Source organism: Pseudoliparis swirei, chromosome 10, assembly GCF_029220125.1.
Source record: "Pseudoliparis swirei isolate HS2019 ecotype Mariana Trench chromosome 10, NWPU_hadal_v1, whole genome shotgun sequence".
Lineage (NCBI taxonomy): Eukaryota > Metazoa > Chordata > Actinopteri > Perciformes > Liparidae > Pseudoliparis > Pseudoliparis swirei.
This window is the reverse complement of record NC_079397.1, coordinates 14389372-14411286: the sequence shown is the minus strand read 5'-3', so window position 1 is coordinate 14411286 and position 21915 is coordinate 14389372. Positions and strand designations below refer to the sequence as shown.

The 21915-nt window shown below is 42.2% G+C and overlaps 1 protein-coding gene across 1 annotated transcript; it reads right to left on the bottom strand.

Annotated features, from left to right (window-relative positions):
- Positions 1-2840: 2840 nt before the first annotated feature.
- On the bottom strand, positions 2841-20982 carry ube2h (ubiquitin-conjugating enzyme E2H (UBC8 homolog, yeast)). Its single transcript, XM_056425147.1, has 7 exons — positions 20761-20982; positions 10607-10683; positions 9888-9962; positions 9724-9763; positions 7526-7578; positions 6076-6204; positions 2841-5463 (listed from the first exon to the last, which is right to left on the bottom strand). Exons 1-7 carry the CDS (start codon positions 20811-20813, stop codon positions 5339-5341), a joined length of 552 nt encoding a protein of 183 aa, XP_056281122.1. The 5' UTR covers positions 20814-20982; the 3' UTR covers positions 2841-5338.
- Between the last annotated feature and the right edge of the window lie 933 nt (positions 20983-21915).

Genomic DNA, 21915 nt, shown 5'->3' with positions numbered 1-21915 from the left:
TTGGGGGATTGGAAAAGAAGGGAATTAGTCGGGGAACAGAAGAAAGGGAAGAAACTAAATCCACTTTTTTATTGTCTGTATCTTTATATAGTCGTATATTACACGACCAACATGTTTTACAATGATCCACCGCATGGACCTGCTGAGGCCAAGGCATCATGGGAAATATCAACAGTTAAACAGACCATTTTCTATCGATGAGTATAACTTGAGCTGCTGGAGCCTTTTATTAAATAATATGCACATGGCAGACTTACTGCTAAAAGCTTAGAGAAAATACCGCAGCAAACAGTAATTGATCATAACTCGCAGCAGACAGCTCATGGGCCTAATGTGGAGCTTCGGGCATCGTAATGCCTTAAAAGGCCATAACGGCCCAGGTCACCTGACCAGCCTGCTGAGTGTGGACCAATCAGACAACTGGCATTACGTCATGGAGGCCCGCCGTTAGTCTTGACCAACGCACTGCGGATAAAACAGAAGCTTTAAATATTTCATTGAGGATCTCGGGTTGCTGGACTCCTGGAGGTCAGAGACAGATAGCCTGGTCCTCTCCTCCCTCTCTCCTCCCCCCATCCTCCTTCTTCTCCATTTTGATGCAGGAAGAAGGGTGAGTGCAGAGGGCTGGGTTTCTGCAACAAAAAGAGTCCTCTATGAACAACAGAAATGTTGATATTTCTTATATGTTTTACACAGTGAAAAACAGCCTGGGGTCAAATTGACCGATGCGTACAAGTTGTGTTCAGGACATTGAAAACATATCATCATGTGAATTTGATGTTTTCCCAGTTGTCCCCAATAAATTAGGAAAAGTCATGAAATATGAAGCAAAAAACATGATGTCAATCATTATTTTTTAGAGACGTTAAACATTGAATGGGGTCAAATTGACCCCAAGGGTAATAGGAGGGTTAATAGAAGTGCATTACTAGTTTGACTGAAGTACGGCCACAGCATTGTGAGGACAGACATCCCTCTTGTTGGAGCACATGGAGATCACCTCACTGACATTCCTGATGAAGACCCTCTAGAGCTTGTCGCCTGGCACGGGGTGTACAGTACAGAGAAACGGGTGTGAAGACAGCAAGAGCACCAAGTATCTTATAATGTGCTGTCAAATAATGAAATACGTTTCACTACAGCCTCAAAAATGACACAATGTCAAGAAATGTGAAAAAAAAAAAACACAGCATTCATTCTATAACTGTTTTACATGTTCTTGGCATTCTGTCGTCCTGTTTCTGTGTGTACATAACAGAGATAAAGAATGAGGATGTTGCATGAGCTATAGGCAGACTTCATTTTAAATGTCCAACACAACAACATATGAGTATAATATCGAACCGGAGAGTCGTTTCACGTCCATGCGATGTCACAGAAATGAAGACAAATAGGAAGAGAGAGCAGATTGCCGCGTGACGGAGAACAATTTCAGAGGAGATGGGATTAAACAGCTTTATGTCACAGCATTTACTCCCCCCCTGCTGTGATTATACAGAGGAGAAGGGGGGGGGGGGGGGGGTCAGCCGAGGATGGAGGAGGATGCATGTGACAGCGCCCTCATCTGCCTCTCCTGTGAAACTGCACCCATCACTGCACGTGAAGGCTGCCCTCAGTGCAAGGTTAGTCTCACACGGTCCAATGTCCCCTTCAAAATAAAAGCCCAGTCAGAAGCTGAAATGCTTGGCAGATTTGGGCCAAATCACTGGAGTGTACAGGATGTGCAATGCTATATCAACCCAAACAGCCCTTTGAAGGGTTGACACACCGCTCACTCAATGCATGATGAGCTATACTACGGAAAGCCCCGGTTCAATATGTTGGCTTTGAAGGGACGTTCAAAAGCCTGGAGAGCTGTCGTCATTCACCACCCCGATTCAGACTGGACGGAACCTCGTGCTCAAGTTTCAGGGACCAGGCCAGAGACAGTGGCCGTATTGTACAGGCTGGGCGAGACGTGCAGGTGGCAGTGAGACAGTGTGGAGCCACACTGACACCTGGTGGAGCTGCTGCTGCTGCTGCTAGAGGCCAGATGCATGTGGAAGACCAAATGTAAACTGAACATTACATAATATAGATAAATAGTGTGGAGACTAACTGAATACAACTATTAAAATGTGTGATATGATAATGCTCTCCTGAAGGTTTCTTCCCTTTTGACAAATTTCCCCTTGGGGATTAATAAAGTATATATCTATCTATATCTATCTATCTTTTCCCCCCTAAAGGGTTATTTGGGAGTTTTTCCTGATCCGATGTGAGGTTTTGGGACAGGGATGTCTATGTGTTCAGATTGTAAAGCACTCAGAGACAAATTTGTAATTTGTGAAATTGGGCTATTCAAATAAACTGAATTGAATTGATATGTGCATTATGGCACAAATGTTAAGCAAAAATAGATTATAAAAAGGTTAAAATGGTTGAAAAGACTATGTGAAATTGAAATGTAATACACATTGATTGGATAACACAACAGGTGTGTTGGTCATCATTTTGGTCACTTTAAAGATGATTCATATTTCAGCAATCTGACAACTGGAATTCAGCTCACGAGGAGAAAGTAAAAGGAGATGAAGACGAACCCTGATCAGAGGACGAGGATCCACTAGTTCAAACTTGTATGAACACAACAACAAAAAAGGATGAAAAGGTTCACAGACGTTTCCATAAAAAGAGCAGCGACATGTTAAAATGAAGCTCTTTGAGAGCAACGTTGAGGAATAAAATGCAGGGCTATCACAATGTTGATTGAATGTGTTAGAAATCACGTGTATGTTCTCTTCTGTAAAGTCTTGAAGATGCAGTCCAACATACGTGAAACAGGAGAATTATCAGTCAAAGACCTTTTATACACATTTAATGTTTTATTACAAAAAAGAAGTGATAACAGTTTATTTTATACACAACTATGTATGAGGTTATAAGCCTATTAATAGAAAGCATTGGTCTTTTTGACAAGCATGCCCACTTCACAATGCAAAGAAGAAAAAACAAGAGGGAAAAGTGGTTCATCAAAATAAGACCGAGGATGAACACAAAAACTTAAACAAACAGAAACAACGTTTGACTTTTTAACCCTTAAGTATCGCACACTAATACGTAGATTCTGTAAAAAAACAACAACCATGCTGTGTGTGCCGGATAAGAACAGGACGAGCCATGGACGGAGGATTGGTGACAGGTCCGTCTATCTGCACACGTGTGGTCTGAGAGCAGACGACGAGGAGGGGAGGAAGCCGAAAGGAAATCAAAATAAAAGCACTATAAAACATGGTTCTCAATACTTTTTTCAAAAATAATTTTTTTAGTTCAAGTTGCAATGGGGAAACGTAGTCATTCGCTGGTTTGAGGACATTTTTCTTGAGTTCAATACAACCTGATTCACAAAAAAGGCAGTGATTATTTCTCTTGACATTGAATAAGTAAAAGAATGCGGGAGGCCGCTGAAAAGATCAAAGGGATGTCATGGTTACCAGAGCAACGCCAGGCCACAGTTGAGTATATCATCCGTTTAATGCCCAGCAGATGCAAATAATGCTAAAAACCAAACTTATAACTTTACCCAAACACAACAGCCTTGTTTTTGAAAAAGATTTAAAAAATGTCATTAGTTCCCTGTTGCACCATTGCCTCATAATGTGCTACTTTATTACAATTCTCAACTCGGATGCGCCATATTTTTGGCACTCGCATACAATACTGCCCAAATGTAAAAAGTAAAACAAGCATTCGATCTGAATTACTGAAAACAAAACAAACTCAAGGATCTCACCAGAGTTTATTTAGCCAACCCATAACCTTAAAGTGGTGCTTTATGACAAAGATTTTTAAAAAGGGATAAAAAGGTCTCTATATAATGAATAAATACATTTATAGGCAGCTTAGGGAGGAAACGCAAGCCGTTTGCAGGTTTGTTCTGTGTGAGTGGATCACAGACGCCACCACACACACTGTGAACACATGAAAACATTCACATAGCTTCATACTGCCTTGCACATGTGGAATATCACAAAGGTGAGCTCTGAAACAGTTACAATGGCCCAAACCTCCCCAACAGGAGAAAGCATTACCCAGATCCTTCCACAGACAAAATATTGGGATACATATTGGAAATTAAAAACAAATTCAGGGTTGTGTCTCGGGTCTAACAACCCCTCATCTGTGGGAATAAGTGTGCAAATTAATCACTATTTGCACAGGATCCCTTCATGGAAAGAGGAGAGTGAACGTAGGACGTGTAAAAACCATGTGACATTTGAACTTCCATGACCGTGTGGAAACCGTTTGGTTTGAGGTCGTTCTTAAACGGTCACCCTTCCTTTGGCGATGAGGCGCAGAAGAAGTGACAAAATTAAACGTCCATCGGGCAAAAAATAAGAAAACTAAATGTAGAGGGAATAAAATTTCTTTCATGGATTTACATCTTAACCCGCAACATTGAATCAACAAAAAATTGCTGAATGTCATACATTGGGCTCTTATTTTGAAATCTTCCAACTAGAGATCCTGGTGGGGAGAAATAAAGTCCATTTGATGCAGTCGGGGTGCAAACATCAGGTCGGACCTATGTGAAGGTCATGCATCGGAGCCGGACAGATACTCCACAAAGAGGGAGCTTCAATACATCTCTTCATTTTCAGTTCAACTAAAAAAAACACGTTAGCTGCTTTTCACTCGAATAAAAAACGGACTTTGGTGCTGGTTTTCTAAACTCACCCGAATAGATGATCATTACATTCTTTTTCGACCTGAAAAGTTGTTCTTGACCAATAACACTGTTAGAAATGTGTCACTCACCCTGTAACAAGACATGTATCCAATTCATTTGTTCTCCCAAGTCCTTGTGAAGCCTTTATTGATGGATCAGGATCTTCCTTTGGCCCTACACTTCTTGTCCTCCTTTATAAGGTGTGCTATGAGTCTATGACACCTTGTGTGTGTGATTGTGCGCCTCAGGAACACCGTCTTGACTACAAGACAATATTGTAGAGTAGCAAGCAAGACCAAAGCAGCTTTGTAGTGGAAGGACTATAAAGAAAAAAGGAAATTAGGGATCAGGTCAAACACACATATCTTTTATATATATTAAAAAGTGAACTTTGAGTAAAGAAATTCGATGTTCACGGGGAGAAAACACGGGCGTGTGAAAGCAATTGCGACATGGGGAGGGGTGTCTGTCAAACACACCAAAGGCTAGATATCCGTAAAAACCCTTGTTTAGGAGTAATAATAATAAAAAAATCAACTTGTTTAAATATGAATATTATAAGTCTGCTTTCTCATAGTTAGGAAATCAAATATAGTCTCTGTGGAGGCGGGATGGGGAGCCCTCCCATCACTACAACTCCATGTCCTGGGCTTCGTCTTCTGAGAAATCAGACATGGAGCTTTCAGACGAGGAGTCGCCCGCCCCCTCTTCCTGCTCCTTCAGAGCCTCCTCTGTTGCATATTTCTGGATGTATTCTGCGGAGAGAGACAAACAGAGAGAGATGGTCAGACAGGAAAAGATGGGGGCCTAAACTCCAAGAAAATACACTATGCACACTACCGTTCAAAAGTTTGGGGTCAGTCTTTATTTTTCAAAGAAAAGCACTGTTTTTTCAATAAAGATAACATTAATCAAAAATACACTCTATACATTGTTAATGTGGCAAATGACTATTCTAGGTGGAAACATCTGGTTTCTAATGAAATATCTGCATAGGTGTATAGATTTCATCATTTCATCAATCATCCCAGTAATGGTACATTGTTATTGTGTTTGCTAATTGCCTTAAGAGAATGTCTGATTAGAAAACCCTTGTGCAATTATTTTAGCACAGCTGAAAACAGTTATGCTGGTGATATAAGCTATACAACTGGCCTTCCTTTGAGCTTGAAGTTTGAAGAACAAAATTAATACTTCAAATATTAATCATTATTTCTAACCTTGACTATATTTTCTATTCAATTTTCAATTCATTTGATAAATAAAAGTGAGATCTCATGTTAGACACAAAATTGTCTGGATGACCCCAAACTTTTGAACAGTAGTGTATGTTGAGATACTATATATTTTGCGAGGTCAGTTTGAACCTTTGATTTTCTGCTTGTACTCCTCTGGCCGGTGAAGGTACATGGCAGCTGCGTCTCCGTTCAGGGGGTCGATGGGGTTCGGGTAAGACAGCAGCTGGGGCAGGAACGACTCAAAGATGTTGGTTAAATCTGAGGAAGAAGGAAACGGATTACCACTTCACCAACAGGAGGGGAGAAGTGATCAGAAAATGAGCTGGTGATATAATGCCCGTTCCTGTCCGGCTTCTCTCAGATCTCCCAGCCGGGCGCCGGCTCACAGAGGAGCCACGCTCGTCCCTTTCACTAGCTCTCCACGAGCGGAGGTGGAGGAAAGAAGCTGCAGCGCTGCGCCGGTCAGCAGGGTGTCACTGTTGTGCACGCTCAAGATGGGGAAACAAACACTTTCCTACAGTCTGCTGTACGGTATCATCACGTTCACGTGATGTAATCAGTTGCTTGTGTTCCCTCTTGCGTTGAAAGGAATCATGACAGACATCGCTTGGTCTATTCTGTCCATCTTGGTCCGAAGGTAAAATAACTCAAATGGGATTCTTGAATCGATGGTTTGGTTTTATTTTAGAGAAGAAGAACAAAAAAAGAGGTTACGCCGCCCTCACTTGATATTTATATATATTTTCAATACATGAGTGTAAATATGATTTGAGAGATGTTTGTAAGTTCACGGTACAAAAGGCTAAAAAAGGGATTAAAAGAAGATGTATTTCTGTTGTAGGAGTCCAATTATGGAATAATGTTGAAATGGATGGAAGAATGGTGAACTCCTTTTTGGTTTTCAAGGGAATTATTTATAAAAAAATTCTTGAGTTATAAATGTAATTAAAAACGTATTAATATGGAAGATGTATGTGGTAGTATATATAAATATATTTTGTTTTTTATTTTGTTTATTGTTGTTTTATTTTCTTCTTTATTTTATATTATTTTCTGATTTATTTTGATTTCAATTTAGGATAGGAATTTATAAGCATTTTTCGCTTCTACCTATACCTTTTCAGTCTCTTTTGTATATTATATAGGATAATATTGTATTGTATATGATTTGATTGACTGAATAAAATTCACAATACAATACAATATTTATTCACTTTTTTTTTTTTTTAATGAGTATATTCTTAATTAAGTTGCTGCCTTGGAGTCATATCCAAAATACCGGTGAAAACAACTGGGGAGGCATGACTGTAATGCCATTGACATTGTTTAACATCTATCTGAGCCCTGTGGAGGGGCTGTGAAGAGAAATGAATGTGTGAATAAGAAAAAGGAGTAGCACAGAGAGCCGGTGTGCCAAAGCGCGAGTACAGTCATGTGACCAAGTCCCCCATCCCGTCCGGAGGTGAATATCTTCTGACCTCCCCTCAGTAAGTAGATGAGGCCCAACTGTGCACCGCTGCCCGATGTGGCCACACTTTCTCCAGTCACACAGTGGGGAAACTTAACATGGGCCACTCACCATAAAGGGCGGTCCATGTCTGGTTGATGACATCTAAGCACACTGTCCCTGACCTGGGAAGCACAGAAGACACCAGAGTGAGAGGGGTACGGCCGAAAGGAGGGAGCGTCCCCAGTATGTCTGTCAAGTCCAGCTCCTGTTCACTGTTTCCAAAGGACGCGAAGACAACTCAAATTACTGACTCAATCTGTTTTATTTTGTTCGTTGATTGGTCTGCCAGTGAATTAGGTTGTAACCTTTAAGACAGAACATAAATCACATTTTAAATTAAACATTTTATACTTTTAATTTTTACCAAACTCAAAATGAAATATTCTTTTAACACAAAATCGGCATTTTTAAACACCATGAAATTAAACAAATCATTTCACCATTGCCGTCTTTGGGTTGAACCGTGGAGTGACCTGAAGCGTCCTCTCCCTGCTGCTTGTTTTTACAAATGCATCAGAGAATCCCCACAGGTGCTCCTAATAAGCGACACTGATTGCTGCTGCTGCTGCACTCTGGGAAATGTAGTCTCACACAACTAGGCCCTCAGATTCAGCTCAACGATGTCAACGGTTCATCGAGGCTCCTTCTTTTGCGGCCTTCTTCTGCCTCGACGTGGAGCGCGGGGGGCGAGGTCTTCCTCGGCGCCCTAAATACTCGCGTGGCGGTCGATCGCTTAAAGGAGAGCTTCAGGAGATCGTTGTCAAGTTGTGAAATATCACGACCAGGTCAGACATAACAGAGAGTTGCAATGGAATAAGTATCAGTCATGACCTTCAGTAGACCAATGACAAGGCAGGGTTTGAATAATTGACGCGTGACTCTCCTTTCAGCTCGAGGAGTTATATCTCTGTGTCGTCTGCCTGCCGTTTGTCGTGTGTTTAATTGAAATACCACTTGGACTGTAAACACGAGCAAGGTTCGTACACATGTTGCCCAGTGGATTTCCAGGACTTTAAACCAAATTTCCATGACCAAACTGAAATCTCGGTGTGTACATGAAAACTTTTTGAAAATGTAGAATTCAAACAATGAGAATTACAAAGCATACAATATACCTTAAATGAAACAAGTGAATGAGAGACAATATTTTGATTAAAAGAATAAACATTACTATACATGTTTATTCTGAGAAACACTTATATAAATGTTTATTCTTTTAACCCTCCTGTTACCTTAGGGTCAATTTGACCCCATTCAATGTTTAAACCCTCCTGTTAGCTTTATATTTACTGACATATTTTACCCTCGGGGTCAATTTGACACCAGCAATTAAAACCTCCAGTAAATTATTAGAATTAATATTGTTTTCCAAGTTTAAGTGTGAGGTACTTTATGTTTGTTTGTTGACTACCTAAATAGCCCTTTAAATATATTAAAAAGTTGATATTTCTGATATGTTTGACACAGTGAAAAACAGCCTGGGGTCAAATTGACCCCAAAGAACACAGACGTTAAACATTGAATGGGGTCAAATTGACCCTAAGGTAACAGGAGGGTTAATCAAACTATTATCCTTTATGTGCAAATCCATCTGTTTGGACTTGGCGTACGCCGGCTTATAATTAGAGAGTCTTCCTTTCAAAAACATATGAATTATTTTAAACTCGATGAAAATGAACATGTGAATATAACAAATGTCCATGACTTTTCCAAAACTTTTGTGATTTAAGTATTTTCCATGACTTTTCCAGGCCTGGAAATTACCATTTAAAAATTCCATGACTTTTCCAGGTTTTCCATGACCGTACGAACCCTGACGGTGAACGAGGAACTCACCCCCGTTCTAAACTGGTATTTATTTACACTTTGCCGGCTGCTTCCTGGTGATGAATGCAACGCTTTGTGATGAGCCTCAACGCGCCGCTATCTTTGACCTGCGGGGGACTACACTGTCCGATGAGGGCCACAGGGCGTGTCCTTCGGAGCATCTGGCCTCTAAAGCACTGGATGACTGAGCCAACAGAAACAAAGAACTCGGCCCCGCTCAATATTTGTGGGATTTACCGACGTTTGCAGAGTCGGCCAAAACTAGGAACTCACATAAAAGTTGAAAGTATCCTTCGCAACATAAGCCAACTCTCGTTACGCCACTTCAAGGGTTAGAACACAACGCATGAAAAGGCATCAACGGAAATATTACAGGATAAAAAAAGAAGAAACCAGTCAAAAACATTGACACTTTAACTGCGTGACTGAAATCAACTTACGCTTCGTCAATGTTGGGATGAAAAATCTTGTTCATGAATCCTGAAAAAGGCAAAAGTAGAGACGATGAAAGTTTTAAAAGAACGTGAGGTGGAAAGAACGCCCCCCCCCCCCCCCGGCCCCCCAAAAAAGATTGTGTCTTCATACGACAGTTTGGAGCCCCCACCTATTGATGGCGATTTGAAAGGATATTTGTCCGGCAGATCGACTCGCACCTTCCACACGCCTCCTTCGTACGGTGCTGCGCATGAGGAAAGAAAACAATCATGAGAACACCGTTGAGGGCCGAGGAGGAACTTTCATTCCGTTGAACGTCACATCTCATTACCGTCGCATTGAAAATGCGGAAAGGCAATGTTTTGATCGCCGTGTATTTATTTATTTATTTGTATGCGTGTTATTCGCATAACTCAAAAAGTATTTAACCGAATCGCATGAAATTTGGTGGGATGATTGGTTATTATCCGGGGACCATTTGATTCGATTTTGGGATCGATCGGGTCAAAGGTCAAGGTCATGAAAAGGTCAACATCTTCTTTTTACCATAGCGCGGACAATTTGTATCCAATTGGCATGCAACTAATGCCAAAATGTTCATAATTCAATGCCCAATCTTGTGATATGCGAAGGTATGCGCTCTACCGAGTCTTATTCGTGCTTTTTAAAAATCCTATATCTTCGGTCCGAGAAGAGGCATCGATGGGAGAGCAGTAAAGATCCCAAGTGGCGGATTGCACAAATAAACGTTCCATAATTGGTTAAATATTTCTTGGAATCCTACGGCCACTTTCAGGAGCACGTGAACGAGCCTGAATGAGGATTCGGCAACAAATCTGGACACAAAAAACAAAAGTAATGTGGTAAGTAGAAAAGAGAAACACTTACTTCCTTGTGGTCCGAAAAACTTCACTACAAATTCATTGAGTCCACTGAGGATGGTGACTTCATGCTTGCTCTCGATGCTGTGAAGCCGTTAAGGACAACATTCTCACATGGCATGCATCAACATAATACACAAGCACAACAATGTTTGAATAATACTCAAGAGCACAAACAATGTGGCTTCTGAAATAGTCCTTCAGCTGCTTCAGTTGTTAACTCTGACCTTCTTCCTCTCTCCGAGCCAACGTCATCCTTTCATACCACACAGTTATGGAAAGAGCCACGATAGCTTGAGACAGATGATGAAAACAAATCAATGCAGGAACGTTAGACTAGGATTCTGATTTCACTCTCAGTCCCGGAGCCTCAACCTTCGATGGCAAATCGATAGCCTCGCGCCGATTTGTCATTCTGCACGTTCATTTAATATCTCAAGACTGAATGTGCAGTATGCGGGTCAGCGATTCCCAAAACCAAACAATCATGCACGCTCACATCGGCCAGCAGATCATATTCATGCTTCAGAGCCGTGCTGGCCTTCCTCCACCTGTCACTAATAGACATCAAGTCCTCACTGAGAGGGACAGAAGTCCACCCCCTTTGACCCTTTGAAGTCGACGCCCGCAGCACCGCGTTTTTCACTGTTTCCGTTTTTTACAATTTTTATTTTTTATTTTACCTTATTTCTCAGTCCCATTCTTATCATTTTGGCGAATGGTGTGACGGACCACATCATTTCTACTCAAAAAACGATAAAACTAAATTTGGTTTTGGATATTTGTTTACATGTATCTAGCATTGTATTCAGATATTTCACTGCTTTAGTGAACTTGGACCTTTGGTAAACAAATTTCAAACAGCAAAACAGTTCGTCCACATGAGTAAAGGTGTGTTTTCACAAGAGATGTGAAGAATTTATGAAAAATCAAACTTCAATTTTCAGCTTTAGGGCCATATTTTCTCTTTCCACTTGTGCCTGAGGACAATTGGGCCTCATTATATAGAGAGCTGAGAATATTCTGGAATGTTTGATGTATAACACGTGGGTATGTGTCATATGCAAAAGCCTTTAAAAGGTGAATTAACATTTTTTTGTCCTCGTATTGTCTTTTATATATTGTTGTTGTATTCATTGCTTTATGGACTCATGAATCTGAAATAAAATTTATATATAACTACCGACACCAAGAGGACAACCATCGCTAAAACAACAATCAGCCAGAAGCAATGACTCCATGCATGACGTTTGCATTCTGCAGTTCACCAACTTCTGCCCTTCACACGAGGACACACACACACACACATTCACTCACCACTGGCCTGTGAGTGAATGTGTGTGTGAGAGGGGGTGAGCAGTGCCGAGGAGGGGGATGGTATGGACCGATGGTCATGTTATAGAGGACAGCAGCGAGGCAGGGTGGGGGATAAGCTATTAATGGGGTTGAATCAACAGCGATTACGCTGCCGGCTAATTGACTTTAGCCATACCGACCGGTCAACCTGTTCAACATCACAGTCGAGGCGACCGAATTCACGAGCGGGCAGAAATGCAAAAGGTCGGAGTCTCGGTGATCTGTAAATATCGGTGCGACCGTGTGAGCAAAGAGGAGGAGGTCGGGAAAGAGAGAAAAGCACCGGCTGACTTCTTGCGTGATGTGACACCCGCATGATAATGATGTGATCACAAGTTACACACACACACACACACAAAACACTCGAGTTCAGTCAAGAGTCGCAAAAACCACACACACACACACACACACACCATCACAAGAAGGAACGCTCCTCTAATCTGGGCCAATCCCCAAAACTATGTGTTCGCGGTGACAGCCGTCGTGATACAGCGGTCCAATCCGCCGGCCTTTTGTTTAACACGGGGAGAACGAAACCGGGAGGCGCTTATTCCTCCCAAGGAATATCTACAAGTCAGAGTCGGCCTCTTTTTCACAACAGAGGGGCGTGTCTGATAGAGTCGGTACATTCTCAACAGTTTCAGAGAGTGGAAGATGAATTGAGAGTAAAAGCTACCGAGCCAGTCGAGCGGAGAGGAAAAGAGATGCGGTCGCTCGCAGAACTGGATGGGCAGGACATTCCGTCTATATATACACACACACACACACACACACACACACACACACACACACACACACACCAATTAACTATGCATTATCTTTTTGTTTGGAGTTTTCTAAACAGAGATGACACATTGTAGAAACAGAAGCTGGACGGTGGGGTTCAAATAGTGAAGACGGTGAAGTCAATAAGTTACATGAACACTGTAATCAAATAAATTGGCAATAACCCGATTCAACCTACAGCTTGAATATTAAAATAGTAGATCTGCTAAAACATCACATATCGCTTGGTTTGGAAAAATCTGATCGAAAGTATCTTTTAATATTTAAATAACACAATCGGGGGTAAAAAAGGACAAACCACTGCCGGTGGTTTCTGATTTATCCACATAGAATATCCTCTTAACCCTCTGGATTCTGGGCTCATTTTCTCGATTTTACAAAAAAAATGTAAATTCACCTTTTAAAGGCTTTTGCATATGACACATACCCATGTGTTATACATCAAACATTCCATAATATTCCCAGCTCTCTATATAATGAGGCCCAGTTGTCCTCAGGCACAAGTGGAAAGAGAAAATATGGCACCTAAAGCTGAAAATTGAAGTTCGATTTTTCATCAATTCTTTACATCTCTTGTGAAAACACACCTTTACTCATGTGGACGAACTGTTTTGCTGTTTGAAATTGGTTTACCAAAGGTTCAAGTTCACAAAAGCAGTGAAATATCTGAATACAATGCTAGATACATGTAAACAAATGTCTAAAACCAAATTTTGTTTTCTTGTTTTTTGAGTAGAAATGATAAGAATGGGACTGAGAAATAAGGTAAAATAAAAAAGAAATTTAAAAAAACGGAAACAGTGAAAAACGCGGTGCTGCGGGCGTCGACTTCAAAGGGTTAATATGATGTGCCTTACTCCATATAGTAATGCACATTTAACACATTCATTGTCAATATCCTTTTACACCCCCTTGTAATCTGAGACAGAGAGTCCAATCAATCCAGTCTGAGAACCGTGAACAGTACCAGCAACACGGTCTCCTGTGTTAACAGTTTCATATATTTAAACACCACTTTAAAACACTGCAATGTGAGAAAAAGGGAATAAAAGACGTTCAGGCCACCAATTCAAACTCCATACAGCACGTTTAGAGGCTTAAGTGTAGAAATATGCAGTAAATAGCATTGACGGTCGTGGTCTAGACATGTCTTGTTTTCCTTTTTGTCCATTTGGGCCTCTCTGACCCTAGATTAAAATATCCCATCCTGACCACACTCCTTCCAAGTATGGAAAACAAAACATGATGGGGAATCATAAACACCGCCGTGTCAAACAAGGTGGGGTCGACCACACGTGAACATTTCCCTCTTTGGACGCAGAGACGTTGTGGATCTGTTGAAAAGGGAGGCGCTGGCTGGTTTCAGAGCAGTTCTGTCACTCAGATTTCTTTTTAAGAGCGAAAAGGGAAGGAAAAAGCCTGCACTGTCCTTTCGCAGATAAAAAATACATTTAGGTAAATCCAGTATTAACTCCTCAAAGAAATAACAAGCCATTTCTTCAACTCTTCTACATCTGTATGGCATGTAAACTGACTCCACGGGTCAGATTAGTCTGAGAAAGCAATACTCGGACCGCCTGCTGACGCCTCCCGCTTCAAGTAATCCTCTTGGAGGAAAGGTACGGAGCATGACTGCCCTGTCTGCCTCTGATAACTGTAAATGGGGATACGGTAAATTTGGTCGTGGTCAGGTTTATGGAATCATTAAGAACTGTGTTAGTAATATGAAATAGAGCAGGCTATCTCACTGTGACACAGTACGTGTTTCAATTCTGACGGAGCGCTCGGTGCCAGCGTGTGCGGTCGGTGAAAAGAAAACCTTGCAGCTTGTTTTACATATCAATGGGCACATGGCCCCAAAGGCCGGACTCACTGAGATCCACATGGAAATGCCTGGAAGCTTTTAAGTGCTGCACTCTCTGGATGCTGGACGGGAAGTTAATTTATCTCTCTGAATATTTCGGTTTCAATGATGAATTTTGAAAGTAAAACAGAAATGTGGAAAGACGGGCATACGATCCACCCCCGTGGCTCAAACACCTTGTGAGGAACATTTGCAAAGAATATTATAGGAACGGTTTTGAAAATGCACATAAATAAATAAAAAATGTGCGGAGGAAACGACAGAAAGAAACATCTTTAGAAATCTACTTCCAAAATAAATAAATAGAAGGAATCAAACAAAAATAGTTAACCCGAAATATAATTATTGTGCGACGCTGATTTGGTTCTCATTGAACACGGGCCTGAGAACACTACGCTATGCCACAGTGCTGCACACGTTCTTTGTCTTCGCTGGTGGGAGGTGAGCCCACCCACTGCAATCAAACGTGAATCCCTCAGCTGCGCCTCCTCTCAGCCCTCAACCAACAGTCCGTGTGCAGCAATAGCAGAGTCTGAGCTGCGTGCATACGCACAAACAAAATTATCATGAATGATCACAAAACCGAGCCGGGGCGGGAGAAACGATGCCCTGAATCGGGGGCGACCTTCTAATGAGCGAGTCTACGAACGGGCAAGATGTGCCGTCTGTTGTAAAGACCCCCCCCACCCCACCACCACCACCTCTCCGAATGTCAACACCGACATGGCGAGGAAACCGCGAACAAACCAGAATTACAGTAAACTGAGCGACAGACACCGCAGCTCATTTTATCAACTCGACACAGAGCACACACACACACACACAGTTGGTGTGGAGTGTGTGGAGTGTAGGTTGCATTTATTTTATTTTTTTATAAGGCTCTGCATCTTCATACATTTGAAACAAAACTAAAAAAAGAGATGCTTTAAAGTCAACATCTCATGTGCCTCGGTGTCACCGGCCCATTCGCCGGATGACCAAATGCAGCTCGTTAGATATTCCACATTGAAGCAGCAGCGGATGTGAGCAACGGAGGCGGGCTGAGCTTCCCCGGGGGAAGAAAAACAAACAGAAATCATGTGAAACAAAGAGAGGAACTTCAGTCCATCTGTTTTTCGAAGGGAACTCAGCCGTGCGTGCAGGAAGCTCGACTGTTAGCACCGTGGGATTCACGTCTCCTTCTGTCAGGGAGGCCGAGCTGGACCCCCGAAACAGGACCGTCAATCAAGGCGAGGCCCAGAAGGGGCCTGATCCACCGTCTACTAGATGACCTTACGATCACGAGAAGAAATACATAAAAAGGATGAAGAGCAGGAACTTGGTTCGGGCTGAATGAGGGAGCATATTTATAAACATAGCAACGGCGAATGTGCACTCACAAAAAGAGTCACACAGAAAAAGGATATGTTGGTACAAAGAAGCAGCATTTTTAAAGATAAATAAAACAACGAGATTAAAAAAACAGCCCTAAAGCACCCCACATACAAGTCTAAAGACAAAAGCAAATCATTTGAATTGAGGTATTATATGATCAGCTTTCCGAGGACTTGAAGACACCATAATTATCTCAGTTCAGCCCCGCTAATTTCATACCATCACTGGTTGTCTTCGTCAGTGTTTTGAGCATCTTACTACAGAATAAATATGAACCTGTTGCGACAACAAACACGGAGGACAAAGTGATAATTGGGCCGTCGGGTGCACCGTGTGGCCAACGCCTACTGAAGAAAGGAAAAAGTGACTTAACCCTCCTGTTACCTTTTACATTTACTCACATATTTTACCCTCGGGGTCAATTTGACCCCTGCAATTAAAACCTCCAGAAAATTATTAGAATTAATATCGTTTCCCAAGTTTAAGTGTGAGTTACTTTATGTTTGTTTGTTGACGACCTAAATAGCCCTTTAAATATATAAAAAAGATGATATTTCTTATATGTTTGACACAGTGTAAAACAGCCTGGGGTCAAATTGACCCCAAAGAACACCGACATTAAACATTGAATTGGGTCAAATTGACCCTAAAGGTGACAGGAGGGTGAAGAGAAGTCCCATCAGCAGAAATACTGGAGAGTCCAATCCCAACAACATACCATTTGACTGTGTAGAAAATGTATTTTTGTTGGTCGTTTGGTCCTTTGGCTTTTCTGTAACCCTCTAAGCTTCTTTGTGTCTCCTGCTTTAGTTATTTATATTCCACCATAATAACAAGCAGTGTTTATGCAACTTCACCGCCAGTTCCTGAGCTTCCCCCATGAGCCCATTGGAATGAGTCGACATCGGTTCAGGAACAGGCAGAGCACCGCCGGCTCGTCGCCACAGTAAACTGCGTCTCGTTGGTTCAGCCCCACAATAATAGCGCCGGGTGCAGATTAGCTGCCTGTGTGACACGGCAGCGGGAGGTGTGTGTCACATGGGGCTTTTGTAAACGTGAAACACAAAAGACTCCGCTGCAGACGCTGTCCGCATGTCACGTTTCAAGTGCACAAAAGGGGCCGAAACACCAAGCGGAGTGCAGATAAAGCTCAGAATTGGTATTCCACTCGGGGAGGATGAAGGGATGTGGAGGGGAGGGCTTTAAAATAAAATATAAGAGCGTGCAGGTGAACACTGACCCACGAAGACTACTTTACTCCGAGAATAAATCAAGATTACTGAAGGCCAATTGCTGCGAGGATTTCGGAATCGAGCGAAAATCTGAAACTCTCCTCCTTGGTGTTCTGGATCTACATCTTCGAGCTTTTTTACCGCACACATCCCACTTCATAGCACACAACTTGTGCAGTGTGTTTGTTTACCTGAAGCCATGTGAAAGAAAGTATGGAAGGTTTCACATATAGCATGCAGTCATTATTTTGAAACCAAAATGAACTAAAAATGCATTTTCTAAATATCTGTTTATCAAATAGGAGACTTAAATAAATAAATAAATAAAGCAAACATGATAATGGCTTGAGGGGGATGATTATGAAAATACACAACCTCTTCGGGTCTTTCTGGACTAAATACAAACTGCCGTACGGATCATTATACACAATTCCTTTTCCGTCCCATTCGCCGCATTAAAATCTAATTGCCAGACGGCACAAGAGCTTGTGTTAGCATTCAAAATAGGCTCAGTTCATTGTACTCTGCCTGTGCTTTAAATTCCAGCAGTTTACAGCTTGAAAGCGTTTGAAAAGCGAGTGGAACGATGAATACGTGCAAGTAATAGCACGACTACCTATTATGTGCAGTCGACCCCGCAAAGCAAGCTGAACCTAAAGCCCGTGTAAATGACACACTCTCAGACTCTAGTTCCAAAATTAAAGCAACGTGTACCTGTGGCCAAAAGTTATGCAGGAGAAGAACTCAGATTTAAGGTTTCATGACTCCAGTTGGGCAAGAGCTTGACGATAAACAAGCCGTCTCTTGCCACTCGGGATTACCGCAACGAAGAGGTGGGAACGAGTTGGGGACACACAGGAAAAAATACTATGTCATGTCAGTGTAAACCAACACTTAATGTCTCCTCTGTGGGTGTATTTCATTCGATGTTAAGAGTCCAGTTTTCTTGCATCCAAACAAGTGTGCATTCGGTGATGAAAGCAGGCTGCCATCCATCACCATGGCTCAGGACAAAGCTCAAAACCCAGTGGTACGACACGCTGAGGTCATTCTGACATTCATTTTCATGAATCCCCTAATGGTCTATGGTCTAGATTATCAGCTCTCTGGTGGTGAGGGCTCTCAGTGTCATCACGTAAGAAAGAAGCCACTCCTTCCTAACAGGCAGTGTGAGTTTCTGGTTTTGGTTACATTAGGGGGGGGGGGGGGGAGCACAGAGAGTTGTTTCCCATACCAGTAACCTGGATTACTCCCGATTTCAACCAAACAAGACCAGTCAGCAGAGGACCTATATTCTTTAGACCTACACTACCGTTCAAAAGTTTGGGGTCACCCAGACAATTTCGTGTCTTCCATGAAAAATCACACTTTTATTCATCAAATGAATATAAAATATAGTCAAGACATTGACAAGGTTAGAAATAATGATTAATATTTGAAGTATTAATTTTGTTCTACAAACTTCAAGCTCAAAGGAAGGCCAGTTGTATAGCTTATATCACCAGCATAACTGTTTTCAGCTGTGCTAGCATAATTGCACAAGGGTTTTCTAATCAGACATTAGTCTTCTAAGGCGATTAGCAAACACAATGTACCATTAGAACACTGGAGTGATAGTTGATGGAAATGGGCCTCTATACACCTATGGAGATATTTCATTAGAAACCAGACACTTCCACCTAGAATAGTCATTTACCACATTAACAATGTATAGAGTGTATTTTTGATTAATTCAATGTTATCTTTATTGAAAAAACAGTGCTTTTCTTTGAAAAATAAAGACATTTCTAAGTAACCCCAAACTTGTGAACGGTCGTGTACTTTTAAACACACGTGGTTGTCACCCTCAACACTTGCGGACGACTGCTCGCTCGTGGTGTCGTCCAAACAAACACACGTCATCGTGTGGAAATAAGCAAGTGGCGGCGAGCAAACCTGCTCTCGCCTGACAATCAAGTCGCTCGAGAAGGAGGGGCGTGGACTACTCCTCCAGGGCTGCTTATCTGTGTGTGCCGCAATCCTTAAAAGCTCTGGGGCTGTCTGGTTATAAGACTTTGTCATGGCTGCCATCGCCTACACATTAGAGGAGAGGGGATGGGGGAGCGTCAACTTGCTCGAACACGTATCGATGCGAGCTAGCAAACGGGATAAAAATGCCTCAGGTAACAGGAGAAATATAAAAAGAAATAGCTTCGACGTCCTGGTGCATGTGTATTCACATATAGGCCACTGATACTCACATTTTCTGTCTATATACAATCTGAAAAAGGACCAAACAATCAATGTTTTAAACCTTTCCCTTTTCAACTATAATGTTGACCCTGTTGGGACAAGTTAACCTTGTTTTTGGTTGGTTATGAACCAGTCCAGTTCTAGCCCCATATTTGACAAAGCTGCACAGCCATCCCATCAGCTGTTCCAAGTCCCTCCCTCTCGTGGTTTCCGGATAGTAACAGGCCACCCAATCATTAAGCTGGTTTCCACTGTGCCGGGACAAAAACAAAAAACTACTTGTTCATGATGATCTTCTTGGAGATGTTGTGGACTGGAAATGAATAAGTACACCTCCATATAGAGCTCCCTCCCCTGAGTGGAGTTGAACAATGAAACATCAGCAGGACCACATTGAACATGTGTGTCAACGACTTGGGGAAAGACAGCACACTTAAAAGCTGAAGCATTTCCACAATGAACATGACTGCGGGCCGATGCCACTCAACACAACAGCTGCCACGTTCATTCCGACACAAGCAAACCACTGCAACCACTCCACAATGACCCAAGTGAGCCCTCCATGTGCCTCCAGACACCGGAGTGCAGTGAGACGCTCGGATCAGGTGGCCATTTTGATGTTGGAATTAACCAGCGTTCCAAGGTACAGGAAGAGAAAGTGGCAGATGCAATAACACAATTATTAACCCGGAGGAGAGTGACATGGCGGGGATTATAAAACCCACAATGCTGCAACAACGCCAACGTTTTTTTCCCTTCTTTTCTGAGAGCAGAACAAAAGACAGCAGTATTTTGCAGTTGACGTTATAGCCTCACGTTATGTAAACAAGCTCTTGTGTCAACGTGTAAAAAAGGGTCAGTTTGACTTCACGCCCCTGACAACAACTGGCTGGACAAAGAACCCACATTTCCATTTGGTTTCTTTTTTTTTATAGTCAGGTATGAAAAAAAAACTGGGGGAAATTAGTATTATCAGCGTTGTTTTTCTAACTAAACATCAAACGAAAATGTTACAAATACACAGAATTGGGAAATGCGAAAGACAATCTGAGTAGCTAACACAGCTGTCCCGATAAGCGACTGCAGGTTCGCGGTACAGAAATAACTAACTGACACTTGTCTTTGCTAGCGAAATGTTGTTTACACAAAACCACCAGTGGTTCACAATGAAAGCTCTCTGCTTTGGGCTGCAAACCAAAACAGGCAGCGTCAACAAACAGGGTTTTGCTCATATAATATTCCACTCATGCATCAGGACAACATTAGCTGACAAGACAGCGCACGAGCGACTGTTGTTTATGTTCTCAGAAAGGATACAGTTTCACCACGTCGGTATCCATTCGCCTTTTACCCGGACTTGGAGACGACATGATCCCTATTTCCACAGCAGAGCACCAGCAAGTGAACTGGAATCTAGCCCCCGAAACGCTAGATAATCTAGCAAACGCTATCCGAAAGTTAACATTTGTTTTCGGAAATGTTCACACCAAAAAAAACGTCTTCACGGTTCAATCTCTGTCCCGATGAGTCGCTGTGAGACCTGCGCTGCTCACTGCCTCTGTGCGTTCTGACCGTGGTCCTGACAAGTAGGGATCCCTCCGCGGACTACGTCATCTATCTGCGACCAGACGTCACTATAAATGTCGATATTTGTAGTTTTATTGAGAACACCGTTGGTCCTGCTGTCTTTGCTCCTCAGTGGTGGAACGAGCTCCCCACTGATCCCCATTTTTCCCCCGACTATATCTGGATTAAAACACATATTAGCACTTCAGTGGCACTTAAATAGCTCTTATTATGGTACTTTTGTAGTTTTACTATGTTGAGGAAATGTTACTTTCTGTATTCTTGTTTTTCTTAGTTCGTACTCTACAGGGCTCTCAAGTTTTGAAGACGCAGAACGACATTTTCGCGCGCAATTCCAGGATGCTTTATTTTCATTGGTTGCTGGATTAAATCTTACCCAGATACGGGGTTTTTTCTGATTGGCTATTGTGTAGCCCATTTCTTTTTTTTGATTGGCTGATAAGTGGCTCCTCACAGCAGAACTCCAGGGGAGCGCTTGATTCCTCCACGGTGAGGGCAGCGCGGCCAGCTCATGTTTGCGCGCTGCGGCACATTAAAACATTAAATAGCCGAGTTTTTTTCAGCGTGAGAAATACGATGTGTGGCGGGAGTGCGTGACTTAAGACCGAAATGCGTGAGTGTCACGCATTGAGCGTGACACTCAGGCATTTCGGTGAGAGCCCTGACTCTAGGTTGAATGCACTTATTGTAAGTCGCTTTGGATAAAAGCGTCTGCTAAATGACGCAATAATGTCCTGTATCCTACATGTAATTGTACACTGCCATTTGACGCCAGTTGTGTTGTTTATGTCGAAATGATATAGAAGTCTCAAGATATAGAGGAAGCTTTAATGTTTAGACACTGTTCAGGGTTTTGCAATGCATAAGTTTGCCTTCATTGCCGTG

Coding starts and splice junctions, on each gene's coding strand:
- ube2h (XM_056425147.1), bottom strand. CDS start 20,813: ATGTCGTCTCCAAGTCCGGGTAAAAGGCGAATGGATACCGACGTGGTG. Junction 9,764..9,887: donor TTTCAAATCGCCATCAATAG/GTGGGGGCTCCA, acceptor TGCCTTTTTCAG/GATTCATGAACAAGATTTTT. Junction 7,579..9,723: donor CATCCCAACATTGACGAAGC/GTAAGTTGATTT, acceptor TGTGCTTCCCAG/GTCAGGGACAGTGTGCTTAG.